At 38.8% G+C, this 13859-nt stretch overlaps 1 protein-coding gene across 1 annotated transcript in view; it reads right to left on the bottom strand.

The window, feature by feature from the left end:
* The window catches only part of LOC126091993 (putative E3 ubiquitin-protein ligase UBR7), a 72465-nt gene that overhangs the window by 11937 nt on the left and 46669 nt on the right, over nucleotides 1-13859 (bottom strand). Inside the window, exon 6 of the mRNA XM_049907364.1 lies at nucleotides 7612-7718. Coding sequence (XP_049763321.1) covers nucleotides 7612-7718 — 107 coding nt within the window. The remainder of the gene's footprint in view (nucleotides 1-7611; nucleotides 7719-13859) is intronic.

The raw sequence follows: 13859 nt of genomic DNA, 5'->3' as shown, positions 1-13859 counted from the left end.
TTGTGGGACATTTCCAGGGGCAGATGTGGACTCTGACCACAATCTATTGGTTATGAACTGTAGATTAAAACTGAAGAAACTGCAAAAAGGTGGGAATTTTAGGAGATGGGACCTGGATAAACTGACTAAACCAGAGGTTGTACAGAGTTTCAGGGAGAGCATAAGGGAACAATTGACAGGAATGGGGGAAAGAAATACAGTAGAAGACGAATGGGTAGCTCTGAGGGATGAAGTAGTGAAGGCAGCAGAGGATCAAGTAGGTAAAAAGACAAGGGCTAGTAGAAATCCTTGGGTAACAGAAGAAATATTGAATTTAATTGATGAAAGGAGAAAATATAAAAATGCAGTAAATGAAGCAGGCAAAAAGGAATACAAACGTCACAAAAATAAGATAGACAGGAAGTGCAAAATGGCTAAGCAGGGATGGCTAGAGGACAAATGTAAGGATGTAGAGCCTTATCTCATTAGGGGTAAGATAGATACAGCCTACAGGAAAATTAAAGAGACCTTTGGAGAAAGGAGAGCCACTTGTATGAATATCAAGAGCTCAGATGGAAACCCAGTTCTAAGCAAAGAGGGGAAAGCAGAAAGGTGGAAGGAGTATATAGAGGGTCTATACAAGGGTGATATACTTGAGGACAATATTATGGAAATGGAAGAGGATGTAGAAGAAGATGAAATGGGAGATACGATACTGCGTGAAGAGTTTGACAGAGCACTGAAAGACCTGAGTCGAAACAAGGCCACGGGAGTCGACAACATTCCATTAGAACTACTGATGGCCTTGGGAGAACCAGTCCTGACAAAACTCTACCATCTGGTGAGCAAGATGTATGAGACAGGCGAAATACCCTCAGACGTAAAAAAGAATATAATAATTCCAATCTCAAAGAAAGCAGGTGTTGACAGATGTGAAAATTACTGAACTATCAGTTTAGTAAGTCACAGCTGCAAAATACTATCACGAATTATTTACAGATGAATGGAAAAACTGGTAGGAGCCGACCTCGGGGAAGATCAGTTTGGATTCCGTAGAAATGTTGGAACACGTGAGGCAATACTGACCCTACGACTTATCTTAGAAGGAAGATTAAGGAAAGGCAAACCTACGATTCTAGCATTTGTAGACTTAGAGAAAGCTTTTGACAATGTTGACTGGAATACTCTCTTTCAAATTCTAAAGGTGGCAGGGGTAAAATACAGGGAGCGAAAGGCTATTTACAATTTGTACAGAAACCAGATGGCAGTTACAAGAGTCGAGGGGCATGAAAGGGAAGCAGTGGTTGGGAAGGGAGTGAGGCAGGGTTGTAGCATCTCCCAGAATCTGTATATTGAGCAAGCAGTAAAGGATACAAAAGAAAAGTTTGGAGTAGGTATTAAAATCCAGGGAGAAGAAATAAAAACTTTGTGGTTCGCCGATGACATTGTAATTCTGTCAGAGACAGCAAAGGACTTGGAAGAGCTGTTGAACGGAATGGACAGTGTCTTGAAAGGAGGATATAAGATGAACATCAACAAAAGCAAAACGAGGATAATGGAATGTAGTCAAATTAAGTCAGGTGATGCTGAGGGAATTAGATTAGGGAATGAGACACTTAAAGTAGTAAAGGAGTTTTGCTATTTGGGGAGCAAAATAACTGACGATGGTCGAAGTAGAGAGGATATAAAATGTAGACTGGCAATGGCAAGGAAAGCGTTTCTGAAGATGAGAAACTTGTTAACATCGAGTATAGATCTAAGTGTCAGGAAGTCGTTTCTGAAAGTATTTGTATGGAGTGTAGCCATGTATGGAAGTGAAACATGGACAATAAATAGTTTGGACAAGAAGAGAATAGAAGTTTTTGAAATGTGGAGCAACATAAGAATGTTGAAGATTAGGTGGGTCGATCACGTAACTAATGAGGAGGCATTGAATAGGATTCGGGAGAAGAGAAGTTTGTGCCACAACTTGACTAGAAGAAGGGATCGGTTGGTAGGACATGTCCTGAGGCATCAAGGGATCACAAATTTAGCATTGGAGGGCAGTGTGGAGCATAAAAATCATAGAGGGAGACCAAGAGATGAACACACTAAGCAGATTCAGAAGGATGTAGGTTGCAGTAGGTACTGGGAGATGAAGGAGCTTGCACAGGATAGATTAGCATGGAGAGCTGCATCAAACCAGTCTCAGGACTGAAGACCACAACAACAACAACTACAACAATAACAATAACAACACTCGTACAATTCAATCTACCCTCGATATGCTGGAAAAATTTTTACGTTTAAAGCCAGCGGCTGACAAAACGTCATCCGAAATTGAACTGAATGCTTTCTCAGAAAATTATTTTGAACAAATCAACAGCCATGAGTCCACTGCTTTTAATAATTTCCACAATGAAACACTGTCTCGGAATCTGGCAAAAAACCCAAAGAGATTCTGGTCATACATAAAGCACATCAGTGGCAAGATGCAGTCAATACCTTCATTCAGTGGTAACAACTGTGAAGTCACTGACGACAGTGCCACTAAAGCAGAGTTATTAAACATTGTTTTCTGAAACTCCTTCAAGAAAGAAGACTACGTAAATATTCCTGAATTCCAATCAGGAACAACTGCCGAGATGAGAAACACAGAAGTAGATATCCTCGGTGTAGCACAGCAGCTTAAATCACTTAATAAAGGCAAGGCCTCCGGTCCAGATTGTATACCAGTCAGGTTCCTTTCACAGTATGCTGATATAATAGCTCCATATTTAGCAATTATATACAACTGCTCACTCACAGAAAGTTCCGTTCCTAAGACTGGAAAATTGTTCAAGTCACACCAATACCCAAAAAGGGAAATAGGACTAATCCACTGAATTACAGGCCCCTATCACTAACGTTGATTTGCAGTATTGTTTTGGAACATATACTGTGTTCAAACGTTATTCGAAGAAAATGATTTACTGACAGATAGCACGGATTCAGATAACATTGTTCTTGTGAAACACAACTAGCTCTTTATACTCGTGAAGTAACGAGTGCCATCGACAGGGGACGTCAAATTGATTCCATATTTTTAGATTTCCAGAAAGCTTTTGACCGCATTTCTCCCTAGTGTCTCCTAATCAAACTGCGGCCCTATGGAATATCGCCTCAGTGTGTGACTGGACTCGTGATGTCCTGTCAGAAAGGTCACAGTTTGTAGTAATAGATGGAAAGTCATTGAGTCTAAAAGAAATAATATCCGGTGTTCCCCAAGGAAGTGTTATAGGCCCTCTATTGTTCCTGATCTAAATTAACGACACAGGATACAATCTTAGCATCATCTGCAAACAATCTTAAGACGGCTACTATCATTTACCGTCTTGTAAAGTCATCAGATGACAAAATGAATTGCAAAATGATTTATCGTGCAAAAAGTGGCAACTAACCCTGAATAAAGAAAAGTGTGAAGTTACTCAGACGAGTACTAAAAGAAATCTGATAAATTTCGATTAAACGATAAGTCACACAATTCTGAAGGCTGTAAATTCAGCTAAAAACTTAGCGATTACAATTACAAATAACCTAACCTGGTATGATCACACAGATAATATTGTGAGTAGTGGAAACTAAAGACTGTGATTCACTGGCAGAACTCTTACAAGGTGCAACAGGTCTACTAAAGAGACTGCTTGCACCACACTTGTCTGTCCTTTTCTGGAGTATTGCTGTGCGGTGTGGGATCTGCATCACGTGGGACTGATGGATGAAATTTCAAAGGACGGCTCATTCTGTACCATTGTGAAATAGGGGAGATAGTGCCACAGACATGATACATGAATTGGAGTGGCAGTCATTAAAACAAAGGCTTTTTTCACTGCGATGGGATCTTCTCATGAAATTTCAATCACCAGTTTTCTCTTCTGATTGCAAAAACATTCTGTTGGCACCTACCCACATAGGGAGCAATGATCATCACAATAAAATGAGAGAGATCAGGGCTCACACAGAAAAATTTAAGTGCTCATTCTTCCTACACGCCGTTCGAGAGTGGAACAGTAGACACAGCCAGGCACTTTATTGTGAATAGCAGAGTAATCACGTAGATGTAAATGAACTGTAGCATACGTTTAGAAATATAGGTCACCAAGCATTCGATAAATGTTATCTAGCAGAAATCTAAGGTGTGGAATATGAATCCCTGCCAATACTGACATGATGTGCTAGACACTAAAGAAAAATATAAAACTAATTATGGCTATTTCATAAACCCCACTCATCCTTAGTGTCTGGTATATTACCATTGTCTTAATGAAAAGATATTTGTATGCTTTGCAGTAATAAAAATATAAATCTTGTACCACTTTCTTATTGCATTCCAGTTCATAAAATATCACAATTTAAAACAGTGATAGTCTTTAATGAGATTTAAGATGAATTTTAGAGACATAGCGTGTCGTGTATTAGATCTTCTCAGGAATGTCAGTTACATGAGGAGAGAATTCAATGTTCATTTTAAATACGGCAAACGACAAATCTGCTGCCTTATTGATTAACTCAGAGTTTATCTCATACTATAATAATATTCCAAAGAATTAATTTCCTAATCAGTCTTGTACCCACAAAAAGACAGGTAAAGATAATATCACTACAGTCATCTGCAATACATGTCCCACATACTATATGCAACTATTCACAGTATGTCACTAAAACTTGGAAGTAGAGAGAGGAACACCACTGCATTGTAATTCTTGCTCCACTGCAAAGATGGATATAGATATTAGGGTCAATGGAATGAGAGACAGCTGAAACGACAAACTGAACTAGGTCCCAGGGGCACTATGGCATTTTCTTCAGATACCATACAGAATCTGCACCTGAGTTAGTCCTCCTCTTATTCAGAATCCCTCAGGCCTCCTAAAAACTGTACTCTGTGATTCAAAGAAACTCTGTAGATCACATCATTTTACAAGACCAGCAACAGAAATTACCCATCAAACTACCATTCAAGATCTCTGACATCCTCTAGCTCAAATGTAATGAGGTATCTTTAACTGAACAACCACTTCATGTCATCCAACAAGGATTCTGAAATTATTGGTCACGCGAAACTGAACTCACAATTTTCTGATATGGCATTGTAAAAGTCAAGCATCAATGCAATCAGGCAAATGCATTATTTCTAGACTGAAAAATTTTTAACCCGATACTTCACAAAAGATTATTAACGCAAGCAAAATAATATGGAGAATCGAAAAAATTTGAAGGATACAGCGTGTCATCTTGGATGGAAGACTTCAACAGATGTAGACATGACTTCAACAGATGTAGACATGACTTCAACAGATGTAGACATGATTTTAGGTGTTTAACAGAAGAGAGTATTGGGACCCTTACTGTCCACGTGTATTCATGACTTGCCTGACAATATTAATAGTTGGTGAATGATGCAACCGGCCAAAAATACTTTTTACAATGTTTTATTTCAGTGCAATAATGGTTTTGGGTTACAATTCCTATCTTCAAATGGCTAACATTTTCAATTACATGGATGTTTTGATCAATAGCGTATTGTCTGCACCTGCAGTAAGTTGCAGTAGATAGTAATTTGTTTTGATGTGGTCCATATCAATGGTAGGCAATGAAAAGCTCTATCTACATTTTGTTAAATTTTAAAGGAGATGCAAAATCTGTTTCTTAAAAATAATTCATACAGAAGTGATACAGATAAAGTTGCTACATGTGTAACTATATAGTAGAAGCCTAGTTATTGACATATTAGAGTAACCCATGCATTTTCAAATCTCTCTTTGTTAAAGGAATTACTGGTTATTGGAATTAAAAGGTTTTCACAGGCACATGAAGATTTTCATTGCCTACCATTGATATGGTTTTCCAGGTCGACGTATATGTTGCTGAATTGCACAATGTGTGTGCTGTTTTCCATGTTGACGTATAAATTGTTCAACTGAAAACAGCACACATATTGTGTAAATTCAACAACATACACATCAACCTCAAAAACCACATGGTACACAACAAAACAAATGGACATACATTGCAACTTATTGCAAGAACAGACACAATGCTGTTTATCAAAACATTTATGTAACGGGTAACTGGTAGCCCAAAACTGGCTATGGTACTAAAATAAAACATTTTAAAAATACCTTGTGGCTGGTTAAATCGTTCACCAACTACTATTAATGACCATGATGTTCACAAGATCCAAGATGGATAAAACAACATTAGTGTTAACAGTAACAGCAGCATTTTTGCAGATGATGCAGTATCTACAATGAAGTATTATGGAAGGAGGGGGGAGACCTTGCGAAAATATTCAGTCAGATCTTGACAACATTTTGAAATGATGCATAGATTGGCAAACTGTTTTAAATGTTCAAAAATGTATAATTGTGGTTGCCTCAAAAAATGTAAAAATGAAGTGACATCAATGAGTTACAACTGAAATCAATCTACTTACACAAATAAATGATATAAATAAATAGAAAGAAACATTCCACATGGGAAAAATATATTAAAAACAAAGATTCCATGACTTACCAAACGGGAAAACGTTGGTAGATAGGCACAATAAAAAAAAAACACAAACACACACACAAAATTTCGAGCTTTCGCAACCCCTGGTTGCTTCGTCAGGAAAGAATGATGGAGAGGGAAAGATGAAAGGATATGGGTTTTAAGAGAGAGGGTAAGGGGTCATTCCAATCCCGGGAGTGGAAAGACTTACCTTTTTTCTCCCTAAGGTAAGTCTTTCCGCTCCCGGGATTGAAATGACTCCTTACCCTCTCCCTTAAAACCCACATCCTTTCATCTTTCCCTCTCCGTCCTTCTTTCCTGACGAAGCAACCAGGGGTTGCGAAAGCTTGAAATTTTGTATGTGTGTTTGTGTGTTTTTTTAATTGTGCCTATCTACCAGCGTTTTCCCGTTTGGTAAGTCATGGAATCTTTGTTTTTAATGTACTTACACAAATAACTAGATGTAACAACTTGGATACGAAATGGAATGAACACATGGTTCCATCACAGGTAAAGTGAATGGCAGACTTCAGTTCGCTGGTTGGATACTAGGAAAATAGTCAGTCTACAAAGGAGACTGACTACAGAACACTCTTGTGACCCATGCCAGAATATTGAGGAACCCATATTAAATAGGGTGAACAGAAGAAATCTAACGAATACAAAGAAAGGGAGCACAATTGGTCACTTTTATTTGACTCACAACAGAGTGACACGGAGGTGCTGAAAAACCTGAATTGTCAGAAGACTGAGGATAAACACCAACTACCTTGTGGAAGCAGTATATGTGAGGAATCTGGAAATAAACTACAGCCTCTTTTTATCACTCCTGTAAGGACACCTAAGCTAATATTACAGCATGCTTAGAGGCATTTAACTACGCATTCTTCCCATGCTCCACATACAAATTGCAAGAAACTCTAATATCAGATACAATGGAATACCTTCCACAATGTATTTCATAAGCTACTTTACTAAGTCACTGAAGCTGGATTTATAAGTAACTTCTGTAGAAATATTATTATACAATCTTATCATACAGTAAATTTAAGTCTCACAATAGCTAATAACACAGAATCAAACATAATCTAAATGTTGAAGCTCATTTGGTGGGTACTGTACCTTGCAACTTGAACAAGTGCACAGTGTTTTCCGCCAGCCGTCAGAAAAAAATACAGCTCCAAGAGATAATGCTGATGCAGGAGGAAAGGTCTGCAGAAGAGGACAGCCTGTGGCACAAGGAAAGAGTATGAGACTGGTGCTCAATAAAAATAGCATTTATACATTCACAAGAAACACAGGAAAGGAGAAGCCTGCAAACGAATCTAAAATTAGGTTAATGAAAAATATTAAGCTAAAAGGGAGTGAGATTCACAGTAAGCAGCGATTAGACTCTCACTATAAAGCATTTTGAACTCTCTCTCTCTCTCTCTCTCTCTCTCACACACACACACACACACACACACACACACACACACACACAAAACTTAGGAAGGTGTACAAAATTTGAAAAGGTGTATCACACTTGTGCAATCATAACCTCAAGCTGAAGGTTGTGATGATACAAGTATAGATATTGTCAGTGTTTCCACAAAAAACAGTTTGTGTTTTCTATTTGGCAATGCGTATCTAATGCGGATGGTGTGTCTAAAGGAGAGTGCCAAAGTTACAGTGAGTTACATGTAAGCATACACGACCTAGCGGCAATAGTATGAAACAAAGCAGCGTGAAATCACATGCTACAAGCTGTACTGAAGAGTGCTGTCACCTAGTGTCAAAGACATGAAGTAGTATAAAGTAATCTTTTTGGTGTTATAAGTAAAAATTATTGAAGTGTAAAGAAACTGAGAATTTGGTTAACTGTAAGACAAAGAACTAAGCAATTTTGTATAAAGAATTATGTATTTAAATAGAGAAAAATGGCTGAGATTAAATAGCTGTGATGTAAGTTAGGGGAAGTATTGTGTGACACAGGACGCTGTGTGGTCCTGCCACTTTCAATTGTCGTAGTCTAGCAGAATCGTCGTTATGTTGCCTGTATTTAAAGTCATGGTGAAAAATTGCTTTTGCACAAGTGAGCAGACTTTATAGAGTCTCAGACAATTATATTAATAATAGAATAGATGGGAAAAAATCAGTCAATGTTACTTAGCTGTATGTCATCAAATGGATTAATTGTGGCTCTGTTTCTGAATATAAGGAAAAGCCAGTATTAGAACGGTGATATGGATATTGAACGTCCCCTAACAGTTGCTGGCTGGTATTTCCTAATAAGCATTCGGCATTGTTGTGGTGCAAGCTATCTCCACGAGTCATAATTCTAACCGGTAGAGCAGTTTGCAAATTTACGTACCATTTTTGATGGAGTGTTCACCACAGCAACTGAAAACTTGATTACTTTTGCTCTTAGTGTAATTAGAATGTGAGATAAACTTGGGCAGCAGCCATTACCAAAAGTTAAGCTGTGAACAAAACTATCTCCAGTGTGCCATGTGAATTTTTTGAACAATTATTTCATTATTATTGGTATAGCATGTTACATGTTTTTTATTCACAAAGTATGAGACACTCCAAATTTGTTTCCTTCGAATGACATCTTCCCACATTGAAAACATTGTAAAGAAACATAAATATCTAGAGTTGAGTTAGTGTAAACTGATCCTTGACAGTTGCATTGGGCTGGGCCTGGCAGCTTCGTGGGCCTACCTCAGCCAAAAACATAATGTGATTTTGTAAACACCTGTGTTGTCACAGCTCTGTAGATGGCTACTATTTGTGCCTGCAGCCATTAGCACTTCACAGCTGAAAGCTGGCAACAGTGCTGTGAACTGTCAAGGATCATCTTACGCTTAAAATATCATCTAGCTGAGAACTAAGACATGAAGTTGCCCTCAAAAAGTAATGTGCCAAAATATCTATAAAAGAGCATAGGCATTGTGATGATTAAAATGAAAATTCAGTGAAAAAATATGTTTGTTTTCACGTGCAACAAAATGTAAGTTTTTTTTTCAAATACCAAGGCAGGTTTTTAAAATTATGTTCAGCCCATTAAAATCAAACAGTGGAAACTCCAGGTAGGAATATCAACAACGTAGGAAAAAGAGATTGCTACTTACTGTAAAGAAGACACATTATGCTGCACACGGGCACAATTAAAAAGACAAATACTTAAAGCTTTCGGCCACAACCTTCATCAGAAGAAGAGGGACACACACCATTTATACACACAAGCACGCACACCGCATGCACGCATGACCACCACACCGCATGCACGCATGACCACCACACCGCATGACTTCCACCCGCCATCTCCAGCATCTTGGGCCGGAATGCAACTATCACATGGGATACAAGCAGCAATCTGGAGCGGTGGGGAAGGGAGAGGGATACTAGTGTACGGGTACGGAGAGAGAAGAATACTTTTCGGTGGAGTATGCAGGGACTAGAATGCCAACAAGTGCAGCATCAGGAGGTTGTTAGGCAGGGAAATGGGCAAAAAAGGAGTGAAAAAGGAGAGGAGCAGACAAAGATGGGCGGGTACTTTGGCAGAAGGCAGCAAATAAACTGGGTGGGAGACGAGAATGCGGAGGAGATGAAGAACAGGGGGTGGACACTGTTGAGTGGAGGGTGTGGGGACAATAGGTTACCACAGGTTGAAGCCGTGATAATTACAGGAGCAGAGAATGAGTTGCAACGAAAACACCTATCTGCACAGTTCAGAAAAGCTGCTGGTGAAGGGAAGGATCCAGATGGCTCAGATACTGAAGTAGTGGTTGAAATCAAGTGTGCAGCAGGGCTGGTTAATGACATGGCTGCTTTCACAGGTGGCCTGGCCCCTGATGGGGCAGGATAAATCTGTGACAGGGCTGGAATAGGAAGTGCTGGGGTGGGTGGATTGGACCGATCTTGCACCTGGGTCTTCCAAAGGGACATGATCCTTGTGGTAAAGACTAGGAACTGGGAGTGGCATAAGGGTGGATTAGGATGTTGTGGAGGTTGAAGGGTGACAGAGCATCAATTCCAGAGGGGTGGGAAGTATTTCAGGTAAGATGTCCCTAATTTCAGGGTATGATGATAGGTAATCAAAGCCCTGGCCAGTTAACTATTTTCATATTATGATAACGTGATCTTATGCTTAGGTCCCTCAAAGTCAGCTCAAAGTGATGCAACAATTAACAGCTCAGACACTATTTCTTTCTCTAACCAACCAATGGAAATTTGCATGCATAGTCGTGTAATGAAGCACGCAGTGGTAAAAAATTTCATTGAGCAACTATTGCACGACTGTTTTTGTTCCAATGTCTGATGCCACACAATCAAACACACGTCATTCCTAATTAGAAAAGAGCTAATTACTAGAAAAGGAATGGTAACATCAAAAGGTAAATGCTCAGCTAAATTAAGGATGCCTTCCTGTCAGCAATTGCAATACAGTAAACTAAAATGTCACATACTGATAGCCGAATGTGCCCGACAAGAAGGTCTTTGTTCTGGAGGTGCAAGCTATGCTATTATGAGTAGTGTGCTCATCGAAGTTTGGCGTCAGTACTTAAATCTCTGAAACAGCTGTGATACAGCACGGTGGAGATAGCACAATTAGTTACGCAGCACAAACTATGCATCTGCCTCGGTGCAGTAACACCCAATAATTTGTCCAGATTCCCACACAGCCCGATATCCCACAAAATAAACAAACCTCACGTCTTTAAAAGAACACTTTGGATGCTTCTGCCTATTTTAGTTGTTGAGTCAGGGTGTATAAGCAGACACGGAAAAAAAATTCCCGGATTTTTCCCGGATCTCCCGGTTAAAAATGTATTTTCTCCCGGGTGAAAATACACTTCTTCCGTAATAAGTGACAATATACTTTCCGTCGAAACTGTAAAACTTATCATTCCTTTGAATAAATATGGTTTTATACAGCAAAGTAGAATTTTTCGGCACTTTAGACAACGAAACTCAGGGGGAAAAAACACGTTTTGGAAAGATCTTTGATGTGCAGCAACATGTACGCTGCATATTTTTGTATTACGAAAGTATAACTTCGAATTCCACCAACAGGAAAAGTTAATAGTTTAAGTTAATACACATAGGGTTGCTACAAGAAAAGCACAGATTTCGCATATAATATTTGTCTCTAAGATTGTAAGCTACAAGAGAAGATAAACTTTCACATATAATGTTGATCCGTTTAGCGCATGTTAACGTTCTGCGATTTAAGGAAGTCATCGTACATTCTATCTAATAGTTCATCTTACGTAAAAGGAAATTTACTTTGAAAATAATGGTTTTCGAACCACAATTAGCAATATTTTCCCGTGACCTGTTAGAAATAGATTCATCTCAGCAGTTGCCAGAGAGCGCCATATAAGAGGCGTCACCGCGCTTGCGCAGCTACAGTGACGTAGGACGCCTGTATGTTTGTACGTGTAAAATATTAAAAGATCTTTCTTACATCTTGTAAGAAACAAGACATCAGAGAATACTCCAAGAGCGTCGGAATTTCGTGAACCATAGTAAAATGCACAGTTCGCCTTAAAGCGTACATTCGTATGTCCAGATTCCCAATCCAGCCGTTGACCTGATATTAAGCTTTCCGGAGTGGTTTTCGGGACGTAAATTTTCTTAGAGTACCAGTACTGTATTATCTTATATATAGTTCTTTATTATGGCATAATGCCATTCGTGCTTGAAGATGAAAACGTGCTTTTTAAATGCAGCGAACAGTTGAAACTAACCAATAGCGAGCAATTAAACACTTCGTTTCAAATAAATTTACTGCCTCAGCAGGAAAGCTTAATAAAAGCCAAATTTCCTTAGCTAACCTACAAAAACAACTTAATTGTCCTGCAAGGCGATTAATGCTTGACTGTCAGAAAGGTGGAAATAAAATCTGAAATTAGTAACATATTTTAGTCTTCCGTAATTATGTGAATGTATCGTAATTCACTTGATAGTTCCCAGTCACATAAATCCATCTTGTTTTCATTTGATGTGAGAGCAATAAACAGAGGTAACAGAAGAATCACTAAATGTAAACACGCGTCACCTGGAGATTGAGTGTGCCGACGTGCAGTGCCACGCCTCTTCAAACAACATTCTTATACCGCACGTTACTGTATTTCACTCTGTGGAACTCAAACATGTGTATTTTGTAATGGATGCCATCAAACTATTTCATGGCAGAGGAAATTAAAACAGGGTGTATACGGGGACAAGGAAAAAAAAATTCCCGGATTTCTCCTGGATATTCCGTTTAAAAAATATGCTTTTTCCCAGGCGAAAATACACTTTTTCTGTGCTAAGTGCTAAGTGACAGTAGGTTTTCCGTAGATTTTCCCTCAGAACTGTAAAACTTATCAATTCTTTGAATGGTTAACGTTTCCTACAATTGCGCAGAACTTCCCGGGGAAAAAAAAAGAAGAAGAAAAGAAAGAAAGAAAGAAATTTCGTATTACGAAAGTATAAATTCGAATTGCACCAAACACAGCGCGTTAGTTTCCGGAGCGTTAAAACAGAGGTTGTGATGTCCTTTTGTAAGCGAGTCATATCTCAAGCCACGAGATGTCGCCAGCTGATGACAGCAGGTGTGTTACACTTTAAGATAAATCACATAAATGTGCCAGTAAATTTAAAATTCTGACATAAATGTCTCGGCTCGAAATTCTTGTAAGTGGCTGGTCCTCAAACTGTTCAGTTACGAACGCTCTGTAATTTAGATATCCATCCCACTTTCTCACACGTAACATAATTCAGAAATTTACTTTGAAAGTAACGCTTTTCTAACCACCGTTCGCAATACTATCCAGAGACTGTTAGAAATAGGCTTGATTTACCAGTTGCCAGAGAGCGCCAGAAAAACAGACATTATTGTGCGTGTGCAAATGTATTGGTGAGGAAGCCCGCATGTTCGTGTGTATAAAGCACTAACAGAGCTTACATTACACCATAAAAGAAACAGGTCATCAGAGGGTACTCCAAAGAGCATCGGAATTTCGTAAACTATACTAAAATGCATAATTCGGCTTGAGTGCAAATTGGCTTTTTCCAGATTCACAATGAAGTAGGTCCCATCTGATATTAAGCTTTTCAGTGTGGTTTTTGGGATGTAAATTTTCTTGGAGTACCAGTACTCTGCGATCTCATTTTTGGTTCATTATTATGGCATAATGCCATGTATGGCAGAAGATGATAACGTGCACTTGAAATTCAGCGAACAGTTGGAACTAGGCAATACTGTAGAATGAAACACTTCGTTTCAAATAAAATGACTGCCTCAGCGGAAAGATTAATAAAGCCAAATTTCTTTAGCAAACTTGCAAAATTAACTTCACTGTTCTGCAAGGCGATTAATGTTTGACTGCTACAAA

This window comes from Schistocerca cancellata, chromosome 7 (genome assembly GCF_023864275.1).
Source record: "Schistocerca cancellata isolate TAMUIC-IGC-003103 chromosome 7, iqSchCanc2.1, whole genome shotgun sequence".
NCBI classification, from domain to species: domain Eukaryota; kingdom Metazoa; phylum Arthropoda; class Insecta; order Orthoptera; family Acrididae; genus Schistocerca; species Schistocerca cancellata.
This window is presented reverse-complemented; position numbering and strand designations above follow the sequence as displayed.